At 48.5% G+C, this 25,914-nt stretch overlaps 1 protein-coding gene across 2 annotated transcripts in view; it reads right to left on the reverse strand.

Moving 5' to 3' along the window:
- Positions 1–4,168: 4,168 nt before the first annotated feature.
- NRBP1 (nuclear receptor binding protein 1) overlaps positions 4,169–25,914 on the reverse strand; it is a 41,334-nt gene continuing 19,588 nt past the window's right edge. The window contains exons 6-18 of one of the 2 annotated variants that reach the window (XM_082251308.1): positions 24,438–24,532; positions 21,494–21,517; positions 13,810–13,893; positions 13,213–13,271; positions 12,504–12,602; positions 10,419–10,551; positions 10,201–10,303; positions 9,859–9,909; positions 9,478–9,613; positions 9,339–9,392; positions 7,156–7,219; positions 6,661–6,716; positions 4,169–4,826 (exon numbers count right to left, since the gene is read on the reverse strand). In XM_082251308.1, coding sequence (XP_082107434.1) covers positions 4,728–4,826; positions 6,661–6,716; positions 7,156–7,219; positions 9,339–9,392; positions 9,478–9,613; positions 9,859–9,909; positions 10,201–10,303; positions 10,419–10,551; positions 12,504–12,602; positions 13,213–13,271; positions 13,810–13,893; positions 21,494–21,517; positions 24,438–24,532 — 1,057 coding nt within the window. In that variant the 3' untranslated portion in view covers positions 4,169–4,727. The remainder of the gene's footprint in view (positions 4,827–6,660; positions 6,717–7,155; positions 7,220–9,338; positions 9,393–9,477; positions 9,614–9,858; positions 9,910–10,200; positions 10,304–10,418; positions 10,552–12,503; positions 12,603–13,212; positions 13,272–13,809; positions 13,894–21,493; positions 21,518–24,437; positions 24,533–25,914) is intronic. The other variant, XM_082251309.1, reaches the window with a different exon arrangement.

Here is a 25,914-nt window from a genome sequence, read left to right on the forward strand (position 1 = left end):
CAAAATTAGACAATGGAAGATTGGAAAAATGTTGCCTGGTCTGATGAGTCTCAATTTCATATGGTAAGGTCAGAATTTGACGTCTAACAACATGAAAGCATAGATCACCGGTTCAGTCTGGTGGTGGTGTAATAGTGTGGTGGATATTTTCTTGGCACACTTTGGACCCCTTACTACCAATTGAGCATCGTTTAAACGCCACGGCCTACCTGAGTATTGTTGCTGACCATGTCCATCCCTTAATGATAACAGAGTACCCATCTTCTGATGGCTCCTTCCAGCAGGATAATGCACCATGTCACATAGCTCCAATCATCTCACCACGACAATGAGGTCACTGCACTGCAATGGCCTCCACACTCACCACATAGGATGTGGTGAGTGTGGCTGACAAATCTGTAGCAACTGTGTGATTCTATCATGTCACTATGGACCAAAATCTCTGAGGAATGTTTCTAACACCTTGTATCTATGCCACCAAGAATGAAGGCAAAAGGGGGACCAACCCGGTACTAGCAAGGTGTAAAAGTGGCCGATGAGTGTAAATCACCAAATACAGTATATCCGAGACAGACTTCTGTGGAGGGAGGTTCATAATTATTAGTCTACCCCCCAAATATGTCCATACAGGAAAAACCTATAGATTATCAAATATAGACTTATATAGAGGAAGGACCTATATATCAAATAATTTCTCCCAGACTCTTCTAAAGATGAATAACATCTAGATCACAAGTGTTAAACACAAGGCCTGCGGGCCAAATTTACCCCGCCAGGCCATTTCATGTGGCCCTCGCACTACTCCTGCAGCACCCCCTAGTCTCTGTCCCCACCTTGTCTCAGAAGTCGGTAGCAGAGAGGAGGACAGAACTCTTCCACTAGATCCTGCACGTCTCGGCGAAACCGCAGCACCCCCCTTGTCTCCGCCTCCCTTGGTCTTAGCATTCAGCAGACTGGCAGCTGACTCAAGCCCTTCTCTGGTCCTCCTCCAGACCCTGCCCTTTCTGCTTCCTGGCTCTGCCCCTAACTTCTTTCCAGCAGCAGCACAAAGGTAAGGGGGAGTGCACTGTGATGTAAGGAATGGTGGGGCTTTTTATTATTTTTTTTTACTTCTGATGGTGGCGGGGGCTCTTGACATCTGATGTAAAGGCATGTAGGGTGCTCTGGACATCTAGTTTTACAGATACAACCGGCCCTTTTAGGGCAAGCATAAAGCTGATGCGCCCCGCAATGCCATGGAGTTTAACACCCCCGCTATGAATCATAAAATATATAACCCACCGGCCCGGAGGCCTAAGAGAGTAAGGACCAATAGATCATCAGATAACTTCCAGAGACTTCTATGGAGGATGGGCCTACAGATCATCAAATAATTCCCTCTATGAATTTCTATGGAGGAAGGACCTACTCATCACAAAATAATTACTCCCATAGACTTCTCTAGGGGAAGGACCTACAGATCCCCTATATATTTCTATGAAAGAAAGGCCTACAGATCAAATAATGCCCCCTATAGATGACTATGGAAGACGGGCCTACAGATTACAAAATAATTCCCCTCCAGAGACTTCTATAGCGGAAGGATTTACAGATCATCAAAGAATTCCCTCCAAAGACTTCTACGGAGGAAGGAGCTATAGATCAAAGAAGTCCCACCAGAGACTTTCTATGGAGGAAAGATCTACAAATATTTAAAGAATTCCATCCAGAGACTTCTATGGAGGAAAGATCTACAGATCAAAGAATTCCCTCCAGAGACTTCTATAGAGGAAGGATTTACATATCAAAGAATTTCCTCCAGAAGATTCTATAGAGGAAAGATCTACAGCTCATCAAAGAATTCCATCCAAAGACTTCTATAGAGGAAGGATCTACAAATTGAAGAATTCCCTCCACAGACTTCTATGGAGGACTGAGCTATAGATCATCACTAAATTCCCCACATACAGTATCTCACAAAAGTGAGTACACCCCTCACATTTTCGTAAATATTTTATTCTATCTTTTCATGTGACAACACTGAAGAAATGACACTTTGCTACAATGTAAAGTAGTGAGTGTACAGCTTGTATAACAGTGTAAATTTGCTGTCCCCTCAAAATACCTCAACACACAGCCATTAATGTCTAAACCGCTGGCAACAAAAGTGAGTACACCCCTAAGTGAAAATGTCCAAATTGGGCCCAATATTTCCCTCCCCAATGTCATGTGACTCATTAGCGATACAAGGTCTCAGGTGTGAATGGGGAGCAGGTGTGTTAAATTTGGTGTTATCACTCTCTCTTACTGGTCACTGGAAGTTCAACATGGCAAAGAACTCTCTGAGGATCTGAAAAAAGAATTATTGTTCTACATAAAGATGGTCTAGGCTATAAGAAGATTGCCAAGACCCTGAAACTGAGCTGCAGCACAGTGGCCAAGACCATACAGCGGTTTAACAGGACAGGATCCACTCAGAACAGGCCTCACCATGGTCGACCAAAGAAGTTGAGTGCATGCGCTCAGTGTTATAACCAGAATTTTTCTTTGGGAAATAGACGTATGAGTGCTGCCAGCATTGCTGCAGAGGTAGAAGGGGTGGGGGGTCAGCCTGTCAGTGCTCAGACCATACGCCACACACTGCATCAAATTGGTCTGCATGGCTGTCATCCCAGAAGGAAGCCTCTTCTAAAGATGATGCACAAGAAAGCCTGCAGTTTGCTGAAGACAAGCAGACTAAAGACATGGATTACTGGAACCATATCCTGTGGTCCGATGAGACCAAGATAAACTTATTTGGTTCAGATGGTGTCAAGCGTGCGTGGCGGCAACCAGGTGAGGAGTACAAAGACAAGTGTGTCTTGCCTACAGCCAAGCATGGTGGTGGGGGTGTCATGGTCTGGGGGCTGTATGACTGATGCCAGCACTGGGGAGCTACAGTTCACTGAGGGAACCATGAATACCAACATGTACTGTGACATACTGAAGCAGAGCATGATCCCCTCCCTTCGAAGTCTGGGCCGCAGGGCAGTATTCCAACATGATAACGACCCCAAACACACCTCCAAGACGACCACTGCCTTACTAAAGAAGCTGAGGGTAAAGGTGATGGACTGGCCAAGCATGTCTCCAAAACCTAAACCCTATTGAGCATCTGTGGGGCATCCTCAAAAGGGAAGGTGGAGGAGCGCAAGGTCTCTAACATCCACCATCTCTGAGGTCATCATGGAGGAGTAGAAGAGGTCTCCAGTGCCCACCTGTGAAGCTCTGGTGAACTCCATGCCCAACAGGGTTAAGGCAGTGCTGGAAAAGAATGGTGGCCACACACAATATTGACACTTTGGGCCTAATTTGGACATTGTCACTTAGGGGTGTACTCACTTTTGTTGCCAGCTCTTTAGACATTAATGGATGTGTGTTGAGTTATTTTGAGGGGACAGCAAATTTACACTGTTATACAAGCTGTACACTCACTACTTTACATTGTAACAAAGTGTCATTTCTTCAGTGTTGTCACATGAAAAGTTAGAATAAAATATTTACACAAATTTGAGGGGTGTACTTACTTTTGTGAGATACTGTAGTTTCTATGGAGAAAGGGCCAATAGATCATCAAATATTTCCCCTTTCGAGAGCTTTTTATAGAGGAAGGACCTAATTAGAGAGGAAGGACCTCTATAGATCATCATCATCCCCCCCAGACTTCTACAGAAGAACCTATAGAGCAGCATTTGAAACCCTCATGGATATCCCAGTTGGCAGTGACAGGAGATGGAGGCCCATGAGGTGACAGACACACAGCAATTAAATACAACAAACTTCAAGTTTATTTACAGAAAAAAAAAAAAAAAATGAAAACTAAACATTATTAGTTACAAATAAAAATGACATCACGTAAGGAAATTCGGTTACTGTGCAAAGCTAAGAGCATCGTATAGGTCGGGTTCTCCCCCTCACAGCATGGCGATACTATGATCCAGCGTGCGCATCATGTGACCCGCGCCACAAGCCGTCAATGTTTTTAAGTGCAGACAAACCTCTAGCGAGAAATGGAGCCACGCCCACTGAGCCGCCACCGTCCACACCCACACCATCATCGCCTACTTCACATACATGACAAAGTCTCCTCCAACGTCGCGCCATCGCGCCAAAACACTCGCAACGTCTGTAACCGTCTTCTGCTTGTAACATTCATAAAACAACCACCTAAACGCAACATGGCTTCCCGACTCCGCCGGGACACTGGCAGAGAACGGATGAGGCCCGCTGGATCCAAAACGTCCGATCCCCGCTCAGCTGTAAACATTACACAGATAAGCTAAGGCTTGAGCACAAGGAGGCGCTACTACAGCGGCAGAGCTAAACCGTTACTAGATGAAATGTATGATGCGATGCACGCCTCCACCAGGGCCCATAGAGAAACCAATGTCCCATCACCCAATGACACAACAGAGAAGATATGTGGGAGGGGCTGCGGCGTGAAGACACGCCTCCATCTGGTTCATTCCCATGCATACCCCTCCCCTCCAACAGGGGGCGCTGCTGTTTGTGTCGGACATTATCCTAACGTTTTCTTTGTGTAAACAGAAGGCGGAGCGGCTGCCACCATTCCAGGCCACGTTGCCGGCAGAGTCTGGCGTTCCTAGTGGTGGATGTACAGGGTGAGGTATCTGCCAGCAGCCGGGAAGACCTCCATAAAGCGTGGAGTGGAGGCTCGGCAGCACAGTGACGGCAGGACCCAGTGATTGCTAGGAGGACACCGTCACCGCCGCTATGTTTCCGTTCCGAGCGAAGAAGAATTTGCTGAATGCTTCTTCAAGTAAACAGGTGAGCCGGTTCTGGTCGGTCTGAAAGGGGGCAAACAAAGCGGGCGTTACTCAGAGGACATGCCCATGTCACAGATACCACCCACTTCCATATTTACTAACCCCGCCCTAGTCTCTTCTCACATTAACTGACGCCGCCTCTCTTCCCACATTTACCGATCCCGCCTACTCTCTTCCCACATTTACCGACCCCGCCTACTCTCTTCCCACATTTACCGATCCCGCCTACTCTCTTCCCACATTTACCGACCCCGCCTACTCTCTTCCCACATTTACCGACCCCGCCTACTCTCTTCCCACATTTACCGATCCCGCCTACTCTCTTCCCACATTTACCGATCCCGCCTACTCTCTTCCCACATTTACCGATCCCGCCTACTCTCTTCCCACATTTACCGATGCCGCCTACTCTCTTCCCACATTTACCGATGCCGCCTACTCTCTTCCCACATTTACCGATGCCGCCTACTCTCTTCCCACATTTACCGATGCCGCCTACTCTCTTCCCACATTTACCGATGCCGCCTACTCTCTTCCCACATTTACCGATGCCGCCTACTCTCTTCCCACATTTACCGATGCCGCCTACTCTCTTCCCACATTTACCGATGCCGCCTACTCTCTTCCCACATTTACCGATGCCGCCTACTCACTTCCCACATTTACCGATGCCGCCTACTCTCTTCCCACATTTACTGATCCTGTCTACTCTCTTCCTACATTTACCGATCCCGCCTACTCTCTTCCCACATTTACCGATCCTGCCTACTCTCTTCCTACAGTTACAGATCCTGCCTACTCTCTTCCCACATTTACCGATCCTGCCTACTCTTTTCCCACATTTACCGATCCTGCCTACTCTCTTCCTACATTTTCTGATCCCACCTACTCTCTTCCCACATTTACCGATCCTGCCTACTCTCTTCCTACATTTACCGATCCCGCCTACTCTGCGCAAGCACTGCCCCCACTTGCTCCCTTCCCACATTCACCAACATTGCCTACTCCCCTCTCTCACCCCACCTATAGCCTTTCCTACTTTCACAGACCCCACCTACTCACTTCTCTAAGGTTACCAATTCTCCTTCCATATAAAATGACCCCACCTACCTTTCCTTCATTGATCCCATCTACTCCATTCCTACATTAACTGATGCCATCTACTCCCTTTTAATATTCACTGACCCTGCCCTACTTCCTTCCCACATTAAATTACCCCGCCTACTTCCTTCCCACATTAAATGACCCCGCCTACTTCCTTCTCACATTCACTGACCCCGCCTACTTCCTTCCCACATTCACTGACCCCGCCTAATCCCTTCCCACATTCACTGACTCCGCCTAATCCCTTCCCACATTCACTAATCCCGTCTACTCCCTTCTTACATTCACTGACCCCGCCTACTCTCTTTCTGCACTGATACATCCTACTCCCTTCCTATATTCTCTAAACCCCACCCTCTAATCTCCTCCCACATTCACTGATCCCACCCTCTACTCTCTTTCCACATTCATTGACCCCACCCCTTACTCTTTTCCCACATTCACTGATGCCACCTCTTTCCTCCCCATATTCACTGATCCCACCTACCCTCCCCTCCCATATTCACAGATTTCACCACTCCCTTCCCAGTTTTACTAATTCTGTCTACTTCTCTCCCACATGTACTAACGTCACCTACTCCCTCTCCACATTTACTGACCCTGCCCCCCGCCTGACAAGTGATGATTAAACAAGATTCACCACCTCCCAAATGTTTTATTCTCGCAAAAATTCACAGGAAGGTGTCCCTGATTGTAGGACAAGAGTGGGATTCCCTATATCCCATTTCTTCATAAAACCGTCTCGTCTCACCTCACTGACAAACCCCAACTGCACCAACTCCGCCGCCAACTCCGAAATATTCTCATCTGTGGAGAGAAGAAAGGAGAAAATCATTCCACAAAGATGCCTCTCCTCCAGTCCAAAACCCTAGTCCTCACCCCCATCCTTTCCACAATCATATTCCAAACCCCCACCTACCCAACCCAACCACTATACTACAATCAGCACTTCCCTTGTACTCCAAAACCCTACCCCACCTAGCCATCTTACTACAATCACCCCTTCCCCTGTACTCCAACCCCCCACCCACCCATATTACTACAATCACCCCTTCTCTTGCACTCCATGCAACCCCCCCCAACCATCTTACTACAATCACTACTTCCCTTGTACTCCAACCCCTCCACCCAACCACCATACTAAGACCACCACTTCCCTTATACTCCGAAAACCTAGTCCCTCCCCCTATTCTCCAGAAACCCACCCAAAATAGTAATCACATTAAAACCACTCCTCTGTACTCACTGGGTAACAAGTCACAGCTTAGATGTCGGTTCAGTTTGTCTTCCAGCTTCAGGAACAAAGTCAGCTAAAGACAGACAGGCAACCATAATAAAAATATAGGCGGGGACAGAGGAACAGAAGAGAGTGAGGAGGGGACAGACCAATAGAAGAGAGGGAGAAGGAGAAAGACCGAAGGAGGAGAGGAAAGACCAATAGACGAGGGGGAGGAGGCAAAAGACCAATAGAAGAGAGAGAGAGGAGGATAAAGACCAACAGAAGGAGGAGGACACAGATAAACAGAAAAGGAGGAGGGGGGACACAGACCAGAAGGAGAGAGAGGGGAGGGGGACACAGACCGATAAGAGGAGGGGGACACAGACCAAAAAAAAAAAGGGGGGGAGGGGGACACAGAGCATTAAAAGAGGGGGACACAGACTAATATTAAAGGGGAGAGGGGGACACAGACTGATATTAAAGGGGAAAGGGGGACAAAGAGCGAAAAAAGCGGGGGACAAAGACCGATAAAAGAGAGGGGAGGAGGCCACAGACCGATAAAAGAGAGGGGAGGAGGCCACAGACCGATAAAAGAGAGGAGGAGGCCACAGACCGATAAAAGAGAGGAGGAGGCCACAGACCGATAAAAGAGAGGAGGAGGCCACAGACCGATAAAAGAGAGGGGAGGAGGCCACAGACCAATAAAAGAGAGGGGAGGAGGCCACAGACCAATAGAATAGAGGGGAGGAGGCCACAGACCAATAGAATAGAGGGGAGGAGGCCACAGACCAATAGAATAGAGGGGAGGAGGCCACAGACCAATAGAATAGAGGGGAGGAGGCCACAGACCAATAGAATAGAGGGGAGGAGGCCACAGACCAATAGAATAGAGGGGAGGAGGACACAGACCAATAGAATAGAGGGGAGGAGGACACAGACCAATAGAATAGAGGGGAGGAGGCCACAGACCAATAGAATAGAGGGGAGGAGGCCACAGACCAATAGAATAGAGGGGAGGAGGACACAGACCAATAGAATAGAGGGGAGGAGGACACAGACCGATAAAAGAGAGGAGGAGGCCACAGACCAATAAAAGAGAGGAGGAGGCCACAGACCGATAAAAGAGAGGGGAGGAGGCCACAGACCAATAAAAGAGAGGGGAGGAGGCCACAGACCAATAGAATAGAGGGGAGGAGGCCACAGACCAATAGAATAGAGGGGAGGAGGCCACAGACCAATAGAATAGAGGGGAGGAGGCCACAGACCAATAGAATAGAGGGGAGGAGGCCACAGACCAATAGAATAGAGGGGAGGAGGCCACAGACCAATAGAATAGAGGGGAGGAGGACACAGACCAATAGAATAGAGGGGAGGAGGACACAGACCAATAGAATAGAGGGGAGGAGGACACAGACCAATAGAATAGAGGGGAGGAGGACACAGACCAATAGAATAGAGGGGAGGAGGACACAGACCAATAGAATAGAGGGGAGGAGGACACAGACCAATAGCATAGAAGGGAGGAGGACACAGACCAATAGCATAGAAGGGAGGAGGACACAGACCAATAGAATAGAAGGGAGGAGGACACAGACCAATAGAATAGAAGGGAGGAGGACACAGACCAATAGGTCAAGAGATGAACACTGCTTGTTTGAGGTGGAGTCCTGGGTTAAGTCATGGGGAAAGAGAACCTGGAATTATGGGACAGGAGATACCAAGTGATGGGGAAGAAGGGGATAGGAATCCAGGGGCATTCTGACACACGATTCATGGGTGTATTATACAAGAAAAGTCATGGCCTCACACCCTCCCCACCCCATGGCCTCTCACCCCTACCGCACCACCAGTGTCCAGAAAGCCCATGACATTCCTGTGTCCAACACCCATAAATCGTTTTTAAGAAAGGTAAAGGGTCGGGAGAACTATAGGGAAAAACCCAGAGAGGTAAGGCTGGTTTAGTTGGGGAGGAGTCAAAGCCTTTCTATGAGTGGGGAGGAGGGCACTGAAGGGAGTCCGGAGGGCTGAGGTTGGGGCAGCAGGATAGGCAAGAACCTAAGAAAAGGGTGGGTGTGTGTGTGTGGGGGGGGGGACCTGAAGGGAAGAGCCCACAGGGGTGTATTAAGAGGTTTATGCAGTAGAAAGGGAGAGGGCACAGAAGAGAATACTAGAATCTAGCAACACACAGATCATCCTACCCGTTCCCTTACATGATGCTTGGCCCCTTCCTCCACTGTCTCGATGTTGCATTGCATCTGAACCACCTACAGGGCAGAGAAATAGATTGTCAGCTCTGCAGACAGACAGAGAAGGCTATAGCCACATGAACTAGGCTTCTCCAGAACGCACCTTCCTGGTTTCCAACTCTGCGGGCTCCGGTGTTGGGGTCTTCACTGATGGTGGAACCACCGGAGATTTCACCACCTCCTGCTGGGGCTGATGAGGACACGGCACCCCGAAGGCGGTCAGGGGGTAAATACCGTTCCTGGAGGTCGGGGAGAGTCAGTGACCACACAACAGAGGACCAAACACGCCATATATACCACACACATACCACATAGCCTAACAAGAACATGCGTTACACATATACCGCAGACATGTAGGACACATGTACAGCACCCAACCAGCTGAATGTATTTCCCTCCGCTACTAGACCTTGTGGTATGTACATAGAGCGCACCCATCGCACATTCACACACACTTGTGGTGTATCCCCTGCCCACTCCTTACCGGACATCTTCCAGAAACTTGTCTAATTCCAGCGCCGGGGATTGCGAGTATCTGAGGAAGAGATGGCGCGGTCAGGATGGCGCACACACATTATACAGAAATTGTGACGTTTGGTTAATCGGATCAGAGGATATTTATCCAAAAAAATGAGCAACACACTGAACCACAAATAAGACAAAATAAACCATAAAAGACACCCACTCCTGCCCCTCTACCAAGTACTTGACAGTTTACATCATATTCTTCCTAGGAGGCGCTCTGCCCCACACAAATCATCATCCCTTCCCAGGGGGCACTGAACCCTCTTCCATACACTTCACCATCCAAACTCCAGCCACTCACATCATCCGGACACCTTCAGGGTCGGCATTCGGTATCTCAGCCATGACTGCACTCATATCGCGGTTCTTTGTCATCTCTTCCAGAGCATTTTCCGGGATCATGTCTGCCGGTGGAAAGGAGAGACATGGATAAGTAGCCATAAATGAGTACTCCACTTACACTACCAGGGAGGGGGGTCATTCCATATTCTATAAGAGGTCATAAAAAGTTATACTTACGCTGGTGTCCCACAATGCAGTGCGCGGCCAGTAATTTCAGAGATGGAACCTCGAACAGAGCCTGGTGGAAGAGGAGCTCACGGGCAGTTGGGCGTTTGCTAGGGTCCATTTCCAAGCATTTCTGGATGAATTCCTGTGCCAGAAATGGCAAATTAGTTGTGGCCCACCAGGTGTACAACATCTCCCCCCATCCCTCTTCTGCACACCCACTCCCACCCTCCCTGCTCCACACACACCTTCCAGCATCCCCGCACTAAGGCCCCAGCTCTGCACACCCGTTCCAGCCATCCCTGCACTGAGGTCCCAGCTCTGCAAACATGCTTCCAGCATCCCTGCACTGAGGTCAGCTCTGCACACCCACTCCCAGCACCACGCACTGAGGTCCCAGCTCTGCACACCCATTCCAGCCATCCCTGCACTGAGGTCCCAGCTCTGCACACCCGCTCCCAGCTCTGCACACACACTCCCAGCACCACGCACTGAGGTCCCAGCTCTGCACACCCGTTCCAGCCATCCCTGCACTGAGGTCCCAGCTCTGCACACCCGCTCCCAGCATTCCTACACTGAGGTCCCAGCTCTGCACACCCGCTCCCAGCATCCCTGCACTGAGGTCCCAGCTCTGCACACCCGCTCCCAGCATCCCTACACTGAGGTCCCAGCTCTGCACACCCGCTCCCAGCATCCCTGCACTGAGGTCCCAGCTCTGCAAACATGCTTCCAGCATCCCTGCACTGAGGTCAGCTCTGCACACCCACTCCCAGCACCACGCACTGAGGTCCCAGCTCTGCACACCCGTTCCAGCCATCCCTGCACTGAGGTCCCAGCTCTGCACACCCGCTCCCAGCTCTGCACACCCACTCCCAGCACCACGCACTGAGGTCCCAGCTCTGCACACCCGCTCCCAGCATCCCTGCACTGAGGTCCCAGCTCTGCACACCCGCTCCCAGCATCCCTAAACTGAGGTCCCAGCTCTGCACACCCGCTCCCAGCATCCCTACACTGAGGTCCCAGCTCTGCACACCCGCTCCCAGCATCCCTGCACTGAGGTCCCAGCTCTGCACACCCGCTCCCAGCATCCCTGCACTGAGGTCCCAGCTCTGCACACCCGCTCCCAGCATCCCTGCACTGAGGTCCCAGCTCTGCACACCCGCTCCCAGCATCCCTAAACTGAGGTCCCAGCTCTGCACACCCGCTCCCAGCATCCCTACACTGAGGTCCCAGCTCTGCACACCCGCTCCCAGCATCCCTGCACTGAGGTCCCAGCTCTGCACACCCGCTCCCAGCATCCCTGCACTGAGGTCCCAGCTCTGCACACCCGCTCCCAGCATCCCTACACTGAGGTCCCAGCTCTGCAAACATGCTCCCAGCATCCCTACACTGAGGTCCAAGCTCTGCACACCCGCTCCAGCCATCCCAGCACTGAGGTCCCAGCTCTGCACACATTCTCCCAGCATACCCACAGTAAGGTCCCAGCATCCCCGCACTGAAGTCTCGGCTCTGCACACCCGCTCCCAGCATCCCCACACTAAGGTCCCAGCTCTGCGCACCTGCTCCCAGCATCCTTGCACTGAGGTCCCAGCTCAGCACACGCACTCCCAGCACTGAAGTCCAGGCTCTACACACCCGCTCCCACCATCCCTGTGCCAAATACCCTGCTCTGCACACCCGCTCCCACCATCCCTGTGCTAGGTTCTCTGCTCTGCACACCCACCATCCCTGTGCTGAGTTTCTGGGTCTTTACACCTGCTGTACCCATTATTAGGAGCTCCAATTATCCTTCCTGCATTTTTTATTTATTTTAGATTATGAAGAATGTAAAAGGAAGAGCTGGAACACACCAAAGGTGAGCATGAACACCCGAGAAAGGGCGGGGCCATAGAGGTATGGTGGGGGAGAACGCAAGAGATGTAAGAAACCAGACAGTTGATAAAATGGGGTTGGAGGGTAACCCGAGCATGGTTCTATCTCACAGGTAGTCCACTAGATTGCCCAATTATCCATCCTGCAGCCTTGCTGGCTCCCCAATATAGGACCTCCATGGACCTTGCTAAATTGCACTAACCTAACTCCCCACCAGGCACTCACCCTCTGTAGTGGATCCTCCAGAAACTGGATTGCATTATTTATGGCTTCCTGAGGGACATATGAAGATTCTCCGTTTCCCTGGATCTCCAGCACAGCCATCTGTAGAACACACACATAGTCAAGATTAAATCAACCAACTGATGTCAGACAGAAACATGCATAGGTCAGGCCATGGTGGAGTTCCCCTGCAGCTTACTTCTTACTGCATTGCATCTACCTAAAGGGAAACATGGAGATTTGCGAGCTGTCACTGCCATTCACTACAGGTCCGGACACTGAACTGGAATGATTTAGTTAATTTTGAACTCTCTCTCTCATCCCAGGTCACTAGGTATTGAAAGATCAGGAGGATATCCCGCACCTGTGTGGTCAATTTAGGTTCCCCCGTGGCCCAGCGGTTTCCTGTAATTTGCGACAGACGCAGGAGAGGGAAGGCTGCTCTATGGTGCCCAAGAAGACATTCTAACGATGATCCGCCATTCTGCACCAAAACGGCAATCATTGGCCAAGATTAATTTTATAGAGGGACGTTGACGATTTTTATAAAGATTTTTAGTGTTTTCTTCACCGCCTGAATATGGACGCAACACGTCAGGGGTGGGAGGCCAGACACACCCTTCTATTGCTTTGACTTTTTTTTTTTTTTTTTACCAACAAATGTGGGCTTTTGTGAGGACAAGCTGTGTCTCAGTGCCCCACTATGCCTCACCTCCAGTGCACACATCCCGAACGAGTAGATGTCCACCGCTGTGGTCACATTGGTCACCTCTAGAAAAGAGATATTAGACATAGTGAGCGCTGCACCCAGATCACACGGCAACAGGCAGTGTGCGCACGGCTCAGGGACGTCACTCACTGCGTGCCTGAAAAAAAAACTGAAGGGGAGAAAGAATGATTGGATGGTAAAGAGACAGCACAGATAGTTCTCATTTCACACTCTCTTCTAAAACTGGACACAGTGAGAATTAAACATGAAGGATTATGTGCAGTCATGTAGGATTAGGAGCTGTGCCGTCAGATATTACGTTACATGTGGCAAACAACGCCTAGTCACACGGCACACCACGAGTGGCAACATAGCATTACACATGGCAGACCGAGTCTGTTTACACAGCATTACACATCGCAGACCACGTATGACCACACGGCATTACACATGGCAGACCACGTATTACCACACGGCATTACACATGGCAGACCACGTATGACCACACAGCATTACACATGGCATACCACATATGACCACACAGCATTATACATGGTAGACCACATATGGTCACAGCATTACCCAGGTAGACCCTCGTACCTCCATACTCTGGGGCAAAGAAATGTAGATTCTTCTGTTCCTCCCGGCAGGTCTTGACGTGGTTGTTAATGGTGTCCGGAGCCACTGGAAAGAGAAGACAGGTCATTACATGTCCACGCCCCAATCTCACCATCACTGGCCCTAATAAGAATGTATAATAATGTTTACAACATTCAACACACAGCCAGAGCCTGACCGAGCCCCCACCCCACCAGGCACATGTCTGGATTAAAAGTCCTGCTGTCAGCATACAGGAACCTCATGAGATGGGTTAAGAATGGCGCCCTCCCTACACTGGGCACAGTAGGAGTCCCTGAAGGTAGAGCAATAATTGTCAGCATTTCATAGAACAGCCGGCTGCTGCGATGCCAGGACTAGCTGGGGGGGGGGAGGAGGGGGGTTCGCGGTGCAGAATCTCTTTCCTAGAGAAAAACCACCCAGGACGCACCCCATGTGTCCACAAACAGGTAACAAAATTAGACTGCACAATGCCCTATGTGGACCAGCGCCCTATCCATATCACAGATCTAATGTTCCATTCTGGCCAGAATCTTCTACATCACACCAATCTAATTCTGAGGGGGCAGGGGCATGGTCTTTTCCAAAACCAATTTACACTGTTCTATGCTACATCCTGCTCAGCATCCTCTTATGCCTCGTTTCCACTGAGTGGTACGGTTCGGTTCGGTACGGTACGGTTCGGAACGGTACACATTGCGTTTCCACTGCCAATAGTACCCTTTCATGATAGGCGTGGTGTAGCAGGAAAGCTGTGATAGACTATTCTCTGTCAACCAAAGTTCTGCAGAGTGTAGCTCCACCCTTTTGGTACGGTACTAATGTGCTTGGTACCACAACGAAAGGGTACCAAAAAAGTGGTACGGTACGGTTCAGAATTAGGGTACCATTCATAATGGAAACGGCATAAAAAGCGTACCGAACCGTACCAGAAAGCTCAGTGGAAACGAGCCATTAGATTATACAGATATATTAATAAGGGGACCAGAGAAAGGAATCCAAGGACATGGTCTTCTCCAATACCAAATTTTCCTTGCTCAATGTGCCATCCAGGTCAGCATCCTCTTATATTACACAGATCTAATAAGAGGACCAGAGGAAGGAATCCAAGGACATGGTCTTCTCCAAGACCAATTTACACTGTTCTATTGGGGGCCCAAGGACACAACCTACTCGAATAGGCCTTCTTGAATACTAGAATGACACTGTCCTAAGCGCCATCCTAACCGGAATTCTCTATATTACACAGATCTAATGCCAAGGGTCCCAGGGACCCTGCCTTCTCTAATACCAACATTACCCCTTATCTATGCTGCATCAAAACAGCACACTCTCCATCGCACCAGTCTAATGCGGAGGGGCTCAGGGACAAGGCATTCGCCTATACTAGCATTACCCTGTTCTATTTTACACCCTGACCAGCATCCTCTACATTACAAAGATCTAAGCCAAGAGGCTCAGAGGAGGGGTCCTAGGGACATGGTCCTCTCTAATGCAAACATTACACAGTTCTATGCACCATCCTGGTCAGCATTCTCTATATCACACAGATCCTCTGCTGGTGGGCCCAGAGGAAGAGGTCCAAGGACACAGCCTTCTCTAATGCGAACATTAACCTGTTCTATGCGCCATCATGGTCTGTATCCTGCATATCACACAGATCCTATGCGGAAGAGGTCCAAGGACACCACTTTCTTTAATGCCAACATTGCCCGGTTATATGCTCCATCCTGGCCAGCATTCTCTATAACACAAATCATACACTGCGGAGCCCAGAGAAAGAGGTCCATGGACATAGCCTTCTCTAACAACATAACCCAGTTCTATGCGCCATCTTAGTAATCACAAATATCCGACACTAAGGGACACACAGTACTTTGCTCCCCACTTAACCCCCCCCCATCATCATATGGATCTAATTCTAAAGGGCCCAAAAACAAGGACTCTACTTGACACTAACTTTACCTAGCAGTTTCATGCCCCATCCGGAACAGTGTACTCCCCATCACACAGGCCTAATGCTGAGAGGCCCAGGGACACTGTTCTATGCTCCATCCGGCCAGTATCTGTATCACTGCAAAGTTCTAGTGCTAAATGGCCCAGGTATGTACTTCCAGATGTAGAAGCTCACTAGCTGCTCGGTCTTGTGTGCACAGGATGGAAGTCACAGAGCTGCTGCTACAGTTGATCCTGGCCTATCAGACACTATTCTACAAAGGATTATGGAAGACAAGGGCTGGTAGAGGAAGTGATTGGACCCAGTAACACCATTTTAGACTTTCTGACCAGTGCCTGATAAACTGGATAATCCCATGGAAAAGGGAGATCCTTTTTTTTTATATCGGTTTGGATGTGTTTGTAGACAGGACCTCTTATCCACAGAGACTGAATAATTTCTACGATTGGTGACCAGCGAGGTTTCAGAGTCTTCAGCTCTGTTATGCGTCATGAAGGTGTAGTGCTACAGTCGAGATCTGCACTAACAGAGCAATGCTTCATCTCTTCTAATCTGCTACCATCGTCTAGATTGACTATTGTCCAACACTCTATATTAGAAACTGCACAGAGTAGCCTGAACAGCAGAGCCAATCTAAAGGACCCTCAGTAAGGGAGTTCCAAAACCTTAGCACACAATGAGGGTCCTAGGAAGCCAAGAGCAAGACATTGGGGAGTCCCATGGTTAACAGTCTCTAGAGCAGTGATGGCGAACCTTGGCACCCCAGATGTTTTGGAACTACATTTCCCATGATGCAGAGTATGCATAACAGCAACACAAAACAGAATCCTGTATACAACTACAGGGCACTATGTTTATTACAGCCATGGTTACTTAGGTTCAGGTAGTAAGTTAGGTAGTCCTCACACCTTTTACCCCTAGGAGTTGTCCTCAGACACCAAGGTAAAGCCTAACTACAGGTTTACTTCCACTTTAGATCTATCCGGAGCTCCAGTACATGTATGACAGAAAGAAGCAACTAGAAAGAAGTTACGAATCCAGGAGATTTTGATGAATATGTATTTATCTTGGCATCCATAAAGCCTTCTTTCCATTTTCTCAGCCAATAGACAGATCCCCATCACTGAATTTAGGTTGGGCTTCTCGAAGTTCACAACATTCTGCATCAATTCGTGTTGTCCTTTAGCCCCATCAAGCCAAAATCAAATAAAGATTGGTTAGCCCCTCTGCCAAACAATGCAAGAGTAAGCAGCAACTCAAACTCCACGCTTTGCCCAGAACTCTTTTACCTCTCCGGAAACCAGAATGAGTAGGTTAGTTGCTGCCATCTGTACTTGGACATCTCAGCCAAACGGAAGATATTCCAGTCATGTGAGGGTGGCGAGTTGCAGTGAGCTGGGAATGTGGATTCCATTTTGATCTGACCTTTCATCTTTATTACTAATCTCCATTTTGCAAACTCTGTTAAATCTTTTTTCAACCCGGGTGTTCTTTTCCCAATCGTGGCCAGTTTGGGTTCCCCTTTTCCCAATCGTGGCCAGTTTGGGTTCCCCTTTTCCCAATCGTGGCCAGTTTGGGTTCCCCTTTTCCCAATCGTGGCCAGTTTGGGTTCCCCTTTTCCCAATCGTGGCCAGTTTGGGTTCCCCTTTTCCCAATCGTGGCCAGTTTGGGTTCCCCTTTTCCCAATCGTGGCCAGTTTGGGTTCCCCTTTTCCCAATCGTGGCCAGCTTGGGTTCCCCTTTTCCCAATCGTGGCCAGCTTGGGTTCTCTCTTGCCAGTCAGCTCGGGGTCTCCTTTCCCAGCAATGGTCAGCTCGGGGTCTCCTTTCCCAGCAATGGTCAGCTCGGGGTCTCCTTTCCCAGCAATGGTCAGCTCGGGGTCTCCTTTCCCAGCAATGGTCAGCTCGGGGTCTCCTTTCCCAGCAATGGTCAGCTCGGGGTCTCCTTTCCCAGCAATGGTCAGCTCGGGGTCTCCTTTCCCAGCAATGGTCAGCTCGGGGTCTCCTTTCCCAGCAATGGTCAGCTCGGGGTCTCCTTTCCAAGTAATGGTCAGCTCGGGGTCTCCTTTCCCAATAACAGCATACTTGGGTTCTTTTGCCAGTAATGACCAACTTGGGCTCTCCTTTGCCAAAAATGACCAACTTGGGCTCTCTTTTACTAATAATATTCAGTTTGGTCATCTCTTTTACAATAATGGTAAACTTGGGTTCTCTTTTCGCTGTAATGGTCAGCTTGGGTTCTTTTTTCCCCAATAATGGTCCAATTGGGTACTTTTATTTATCCTAATGGTCAAATTGGGTTCTATTTTCCTAATAAGGAGAATTGTCTAGAATCCTAATTGTCAAAAAGCTTTTAATTTTACTTTTCATAACTAACAATTTTGAAAAGTCTGAATGAACAGGAAACCACTTGCCAATAAAACGAACATTGGACATACACAATGTGACCCAAGATGGAAACCTTTTTCCCCAAAGTACATGTAATAAGACGATCCAATACCAAGGCTGCACTACTTTACCTTTATTGGAACTCACCATTATCACTACATTTATACGGTTACCTTTATTATATCACTTTGCTGCAACAATTATACTTAATAGAGCTGTAACAGTATAAGCAGGAGGGGAATTTCTGGATCCTAAATGGACATACAACCCTCTACAAGGCAGATTCTATCCCTCACTCGATGTTCAGACCAGCCACAGACATGAGACGGTACATGGAAGGTCTTCTGTTCTGTACTACAAGAATGTCAATGCCCACTTTGACCATATGTGCAACTACAGGACCTATAAAAAGTACTCTCCCAGCCTGTGTGATTGGACAGTGCATGGAGAAGCAACAGACTGATGAGCTGATATCGGTCACTCTGCTCTCTCCTATCAACGTGTCCTTTGTTAGCACAAACGTTTAAGCTCTCTTTTTTTTTATCCCGAATAAAACATTTCTCTGCAAGGGAGGTAAATACTTTTTACAGGCTATGTACAGTGGGTATAGAAAAGAATCACCCTCTTTAAGATAATCGCATTGCTTTGCAGCCTGAAATGAAGACCTACACATTTTTTGTTTCATCTAGATTTACTCAGTGCAACTTATAACATCCAAGTGAAAGAACATCAACGTCATCATGTCGGAAAAATATAAAAAAAATAAAAAATAAAAACCAGAAATCACTGAGTTGGAAAAAGGATCACCCCCCTTGTATCAGTACTTTGTTGAACCAAATTTTGCTATAATTACAGCCTTTAGTCTGTTGTGTTATGTCTCTAATAACTTTAACATCTAGACTTTGCAATATTTGCCTACTCTTTTTTTTTGAAGAACTTCTCAAGTTCAGTTAAATTTTACAATGACCGTTTGTGGACTGCAGTCTTCAAGTCAGTCCACAGATTTTCAGTGAGGTTCAAGTCTGGGCTCTGACTAAGCCATGCAAGGACGTTCATTTCTTTCTCCTCCTAATGCTGTGTGGTCATTTTTGCTGTGTGCATTGGCTCATTGTCATGCTGAAAGGTAAACCACCTTCCCATTGACAATTTTCTGGCATTGGTCAGCAGATTTTCCTCAAGAATTTGACGGTATTTTCCCTTCTATCCTGACAAGTGCTTCAGTCTCTGCTGCAGAGAATCACTCCAAACCAGGACGCTACCACCTCCCCATAACAGGACGCTACCACCTCTCCATAACAGGACGCTACCACCTCCCCATAACAGGACGCTACCACCTCCCCATAACAGGAGGCTACCACCTCCCCATAACAGGACGCTACCACCTCCCCATAACAGGACGCTACCACCTCCCCATAAAAGGACGCTACCACCTCCCCATAAAAGGACGCTACCACCTCCCCATAACAGGGCGCTACCACCTCCCCATAACAGGACGCTACCACCTCCCCATAACAGGACGCTACCACCTCCCCATAACAGGACGCTACCACCTCCCCATAAAAGGACGCTACCACCTCCCCATAACAGGACGCTACCACCTCCCCATAACAGGACACTACCACCTCCCCATAACAGGACACTACCACCTCCCCATAACAGGACATTACCACCTTAATGCTTTACTGTAGGAATGGTGGTATTTGGATGGATTTCAAATCGTTTAAGTGTTGAAGCCAAAATTACATTTTAGTCTCATCTGACCTCGGAATCTTCGAGGTGCATTTTGGCAAAGCTCAGTCGTGATTGAATGTGGCCTTTGAGGAGTTGCTCTTTTTTTTTTTCTTTGTGACATTAATTTTACATGCACACAATGACCACTCGGTCATAAATTCCTGCAACTGCTTCAGAGTTGCTGTAGGCCTCTTGGTAGCCTCTCTGACCAGTTTCCTCCCAGCTCTTTCATCCAGTTTGGAATGACGTCCTGATCCAGGAAGGGTCTGTGTTGTACCAAATACCTTCCACTTCTTAATAGACATCGTGCTTCTAGGCATTGATAAAGCCTTTGACTTCTTTTTGTATACATCTCCTGACTTGTGCCTGTCCACAACTTTATCCCGGAGATCTCTGTGACAGTGCCTTGCCACCTATAGTTGATGGTTTGCTTTAGTGGCACTACCAGGGACTGAAATGCTCCAGGAAATCTCTTCTCATGCTGAGCTAATCAAAATGACCACAGATAATCACAGCTGAAAAACAAATGGCTTTGTGTGCCATTGAGAAGTTGATTGGCTACACCTGATTGAGTTTACAAGTCATTTTTAGGAGAGGGGGTGATCCTTTTTCCAATTCAGGGATTCAGTTTTTGATTTTTTTTTTTTTTTTTCACTGACACGTTGGGGAGATATCTTTCAATTGGATTTTATAAGTTAAATACAGCTGGATAAAACAAAAACTGTTCCTGTCTTCATTTCAGGCTGCAAAGCAACAAAATATTTTAAGGGGGGTGATTCTTTTCTATATCCACTGTATATGCACTAAAACAGCTATTCCCAATGCTGGGGAAACTATGGGAATTGTCTGGGAATATCCACTCCAATTTATTACCACCACATGGGTCACCCCGGAAGTCTGCAGGGGTCACAGAGTAGCTGCAGGCATATGGTAGTTTCTCAATCGTCTCATGTCTATGGACAGTCTTGTTGTACTATGGCAGACAGCAGAGGAGAGGCAGAAGGGTGCACGCATATTCCTGCATTATCATGGAGCCACAAGCTGAGCAGAAATATCCGTACCCCAGGCATGCTGGAGGTGCCCTATGCATAGAGCCCAGACCCATCTCTACTTGCCATAATCCCCATCGAGCAACCAGTAAGCCTGGGTTTAACACAAGTCACATGATCATCACATATCTATCTACCCCCGCCTCAAGCACAAAGCAGTCAATAAGCAAGCCGGTCACCCGCCCGCCCGCAGGAGGAGAGGCAGGAATGCAATGAAGATGAGAGGAAAGGAAGCCATCTATAGGGAACATGCACACAGCGGAGGGGGGGGGGGGGGGGGGGCTCCTACATGCTATGGAGCTAAGTACACCCAACATCTAGCGCACACCCCCGGGGACGGGAGCCCCAATCTGCTAAGCCGGGAGAGAACGTGAGGCAAGCACACCCGTCGACCTTTGAGCTGCAGTCACCCATGTAACAAAGGTTCGTCCGTGTCCCATAATTCCCTGGGAGCAGACGGCGCACCTTACATGGGTGAGTGCCACAGGCCGAACACAGAAACATGGCAACGACAGGAACACAGAGGCTGAAAATTCATCTCACCATTAGCAAAAATCCTATGAAAGACTGGTGTGGTACAGAGCAGCCGAAGCAGGAAATAAAACGAGACAAATCATGAGTGGATGGAAGGGGTGGGGGGTGGGGGTACGTCATCGTTATACAGAGCTGCCACACAGCAACAAGCTGCACACACTCACACATGGATGTCATCACCAACTCTGACACCCTCAATTACTACGATGATTCCACCGATAATCATTTCAGGCCATGCCTCTGCAAACCACAAGCCCAGAGCGTATTTCTGGACCAACATTATGAGATCCTATCTCCCTTATGTGTTCTCACACAAGCACACACAACAGATGCTTCACTGGGGTGTCTCCAACTCTCCCCCTGCACCCTTCAGCAATATACATTCAGAATGCATCCGCTCAGAACCCCTTCTCCCACTGTCCTACCAAAACATCCCTACAATCCAATTAACGACACCTATATCAAAACCTTCTGGTTCTACCAAAACAGGGGAGAGACCCTACCATACTACCCTCCCAACCTGCAATACCTTATCATATTTTTCCCACCGTCACACTACAATCCCATCCCATGATATCCCGACATACTACCTTCCCATCCCATAACATCCCACCACTACCATCCTATTCCATGTCATTCCCACCACTACCTTCCTATTCCATGTCATTCCACCACACTACCCTCCCATCCCAAGTCATCTCACCACACTACCATCCCATGGCATCCCACTATAGTACCATCCCATGACATCCCACCACTACCCTCCAATCTACCCTCCCAACCTGCGATACCCCATCATATTTTCCTCACCGTCACACTACCATCCCATCCCAAGATATCCTGACATACTAACTTCCCATCCCATAACATCCCACCACTACCTTCCTATTCCATATCATTCCACCACACTACCCTCCCATCCCAAGGCATCTCACCACACTACCATCCCATGACATCCCACTATATCCCACCACTACCCTCCCAACCTGCGATACCTCATCATATTTTCCCCACTGTCACACTACTAACCCATCACATGATATCCCAACATACTACCCTCACATCCCATGTCATTTCCACCACTACCTTTCCTATTCCATATCATTCCACCACACTACCCTCCCATGACATCCCACCACTACCCTCCAATCTACCCTCCCAACCTGCGATACCCCATCATATTTTCCTCACCGTCACACTACCATCCCATGTCGTTCCGGCATACTACCTTCCCATCCCATGAAATCCCACCATGCTACCCTCCCATCAGACGTCATCTACACCATACTACCATCCCATGACATCCCGCCACTATCCTCCCCCATCCCATGACATCCCACCCCACACTACCCTCCCATCCCATGTCATCCCAGCATACTACTCTCCCATCCCGTGACATCCCACCACTACCCTCCTTATCCAATGTTATTCCACAATATTACCCTCCCATCCCATGACATCCTGCCACTACCCTCTCATTCCATGTCATCCCACCCTCCCTTCCCACCATACTACCCTCCCATCCAAGCTCATCCCACCATACTATCCTCCCATCCCACCACTACCCTCCTATTCCATGTCATCCCACCATAATACCCTCCAATTCCATGATATCCCGCCACTTTCCTCCAAACCCCCTCCCATGACATCCCACCATACTACCCTCCCATTCTATGTCATCCCACCATACTACCCTCCCATCCCATGTCATCCTACCATACCTACCATCGCATGACATCCTGCCACTACCCTCAAATCCCATGTCACCCCATGACATCCTGCTTTACTACCATCCCATGTCTTCCTACCATTCTACCCTCTCAACCTAGTACTACCCTCTAATCCCATGTCATCCCACTGTACTACCCTCCCATCCTATGTCATCCTGCCGTACCACCCTCCCATCTCATGTTATCCCACAATACTAAGCTCCAATCCCACATCATCCTGCCATAAATACTCCTCCCCATCCTGTGACACCCCACCATACTACTTTACCCCACAATAACACTCCTCCCTTACTTCCCTCCCATTTTGCAAAGCCCATCACACTATCCTTCCATCCCATGGCAACCGACTAACCCAGCCAACTCCTAACACCCTACCCCACCACCCTGCCATCCCCCAACACTGTACCACACTTCCCTCCCATGCTGTGATAACCAGTTACACTATCCAAACATATAGCAACATCCTGCCAGACTACATTCCCGTCCTATGACACCCAACCCTACTATCCTCCCATCTTACACACACTTTCCCACATTACGTTTGAGTCACTCCATAATATTCTAACCAACAGGCTCCATTTCCCAATAATAACCTCAACCAAAAAGTAAACAATTTCTTAACTCCCACATATCAAACTACACCAATTACTAAGAGAACATACACTCCTTGACTACAGCTCCACTCAGGTTCCCAATAAGACACCATCCAACCACAGCGCCTCACCACAAGGCAACAAGATAACACCCTTAGACCTTACACACTCCCCACCCAAACTCACATTACACCCTTGAACCTTACCACCCACATTACACCTTCTGACCTCACAACTTCTTCGCCCAGCAGCCACACTACACCCCAGAGATCACACAGCCTCACCCCATTGCACTTAAATAAAACCCACAAACACACCACCTGCCTAATCCAGAAGACCAAGAAACATCCAAACTACTCTAAAGTGGAAGCCTACATGACAGCAAATAAACTTAAACCCAATAAATTCTTGGGGACATTATACAGTGGCACTTCCTGCCAGCAATCACTGGACCTTACTGCCGGGCCTGGCAATGCTTCCCCCTACTGCATATCTCTTAGGAAGAGTCAGGACGTTGTCTGTATGAAAAACATCGGGAGGGGGGGCGCGGGACAAACACAATAAAATGAGGGATGCGGGCACAGTGCGTGAGAAAAGACCAAAGAGGACGCTGGGAGCCTGGGCCCTTACCAGATCCAATTTTGATGAGTCCATTGTGCTGGATGAAGATCGTGTCACAGGTGAGGTTCCCATGGATAATGGGGGGGTCACACGAATGTAGATAACTGTTGGGGAAACAGATGGGTCACCTAGGATAATGATCCATCACCAGCTTAATGACAATCAAAAAGGGTTCAGTTCCGTTATTCTTCAACCATAAAGTAATCCACATCTAGAACCAGCAACTCCGGGGTCTGAAAGTGGCATTAGCTGCCTTCAAAAGGTACCCAAAAAATGCAAAACATTGGTTTAGTATGGTGCTGCGTTATCCAGTTTGCTGTCCCCTTTTTTGATTGGCAGGTTCACTGACCAACAATGTGGGAGGGGGTGGGTAAAAGCACCAACATACTAAAGAAAGTTGAGATTTGTATAAAAGCTCCTCAGACTTTAGGCTCCATTCACATGTCAGCGTATGGATCGCGGGCAGAACCGCCGCGGTTCCGCCCGCAATCCGGAGATTATTGCAAATCGCGGGACGCCTGTGCGTTGCCCGTTGATTTGCAATAGCCCACCAAACGCTGAGCGATGTTGCTGCGATTTCCGCCTGCCGAATCGCGGTAACATCGCGCAAAAAAAAATCGCGGGACGCATTACGTCCAAAAAAGTACAAGAGCTTCTTTGGAGCGTATTGCGTCCCGCGATTTTTTTTGCGCGATGTTACCGCGATTCGGCAGGCGGAAATCGCGGCAACATCGCTCAGCGTTTGGGGGGCTATTGTAAATCAATGGGCAACGCACAGGCGTCCCGCGATTTGCAATAATCTCCGGATTCCGCCCGCGATCCATAAGCTGACATGTGAACGGAGCCTTAAGGACGCTTATAAAGAAAGCGGATGCCACCAAGTTGCTGTATGTGGATTAGCCTCTGCAAAAGTTAAACATTTCATACATAACACAGGATACCCACAGCACCACAGGGTATCTAAAGAGAACTGCAGAAACCTCCTGCTTAAGGCTTGTTGTGTCCGATTAAAAAAGAAACCTCCTGCTTAAGGCTTGTTGTGTCTAATTAAAAAATCTCAAAACTGACCCACACAGAAGGAGGGGGAGGAGTTAATGCTGACCCATTCACTTGTGTGTCAAAAATCATCTTCAGCTATTGCGCTCTGTAAGCAACAAGCTTGATACAGTAATAAAAAAAGTAGAAAATGTGAACAGGAGCCGAGAGTGCTACTTGATGGCAGCTGACTGCGTTATATTACATATCTACCTGATCTAAAATATTGAATTATTTTAGATCATACAACATGTTAAAAATTTGTACATTGCCTTTAAATGCCAAAAAAGGTCGACGATTGACAGCCTTCCTACAGAATATGTTAACTGCAGATTTCTGCACAATATCAGCTGCCAGCTCTCTCTTGCTCTACTAGCATGACAAATCTTGTGATCTGTACAGTATACAGGAGCAGTAGATGGTAGTAGATTTGGGAAACGGTGTTCAGGAG

This window comes from Pelophylax lessonae, assembly GCF_965119305.1.
Source record: "Pelophylax lessonae genome assembly, chromosome: 3".
Classification (NCBI taxonomy): Eukaryota; Metazoa; Chordata; class Amphibia; order Anura; family Ranidae; genus Pelophylax; species Pelophylax lessonae.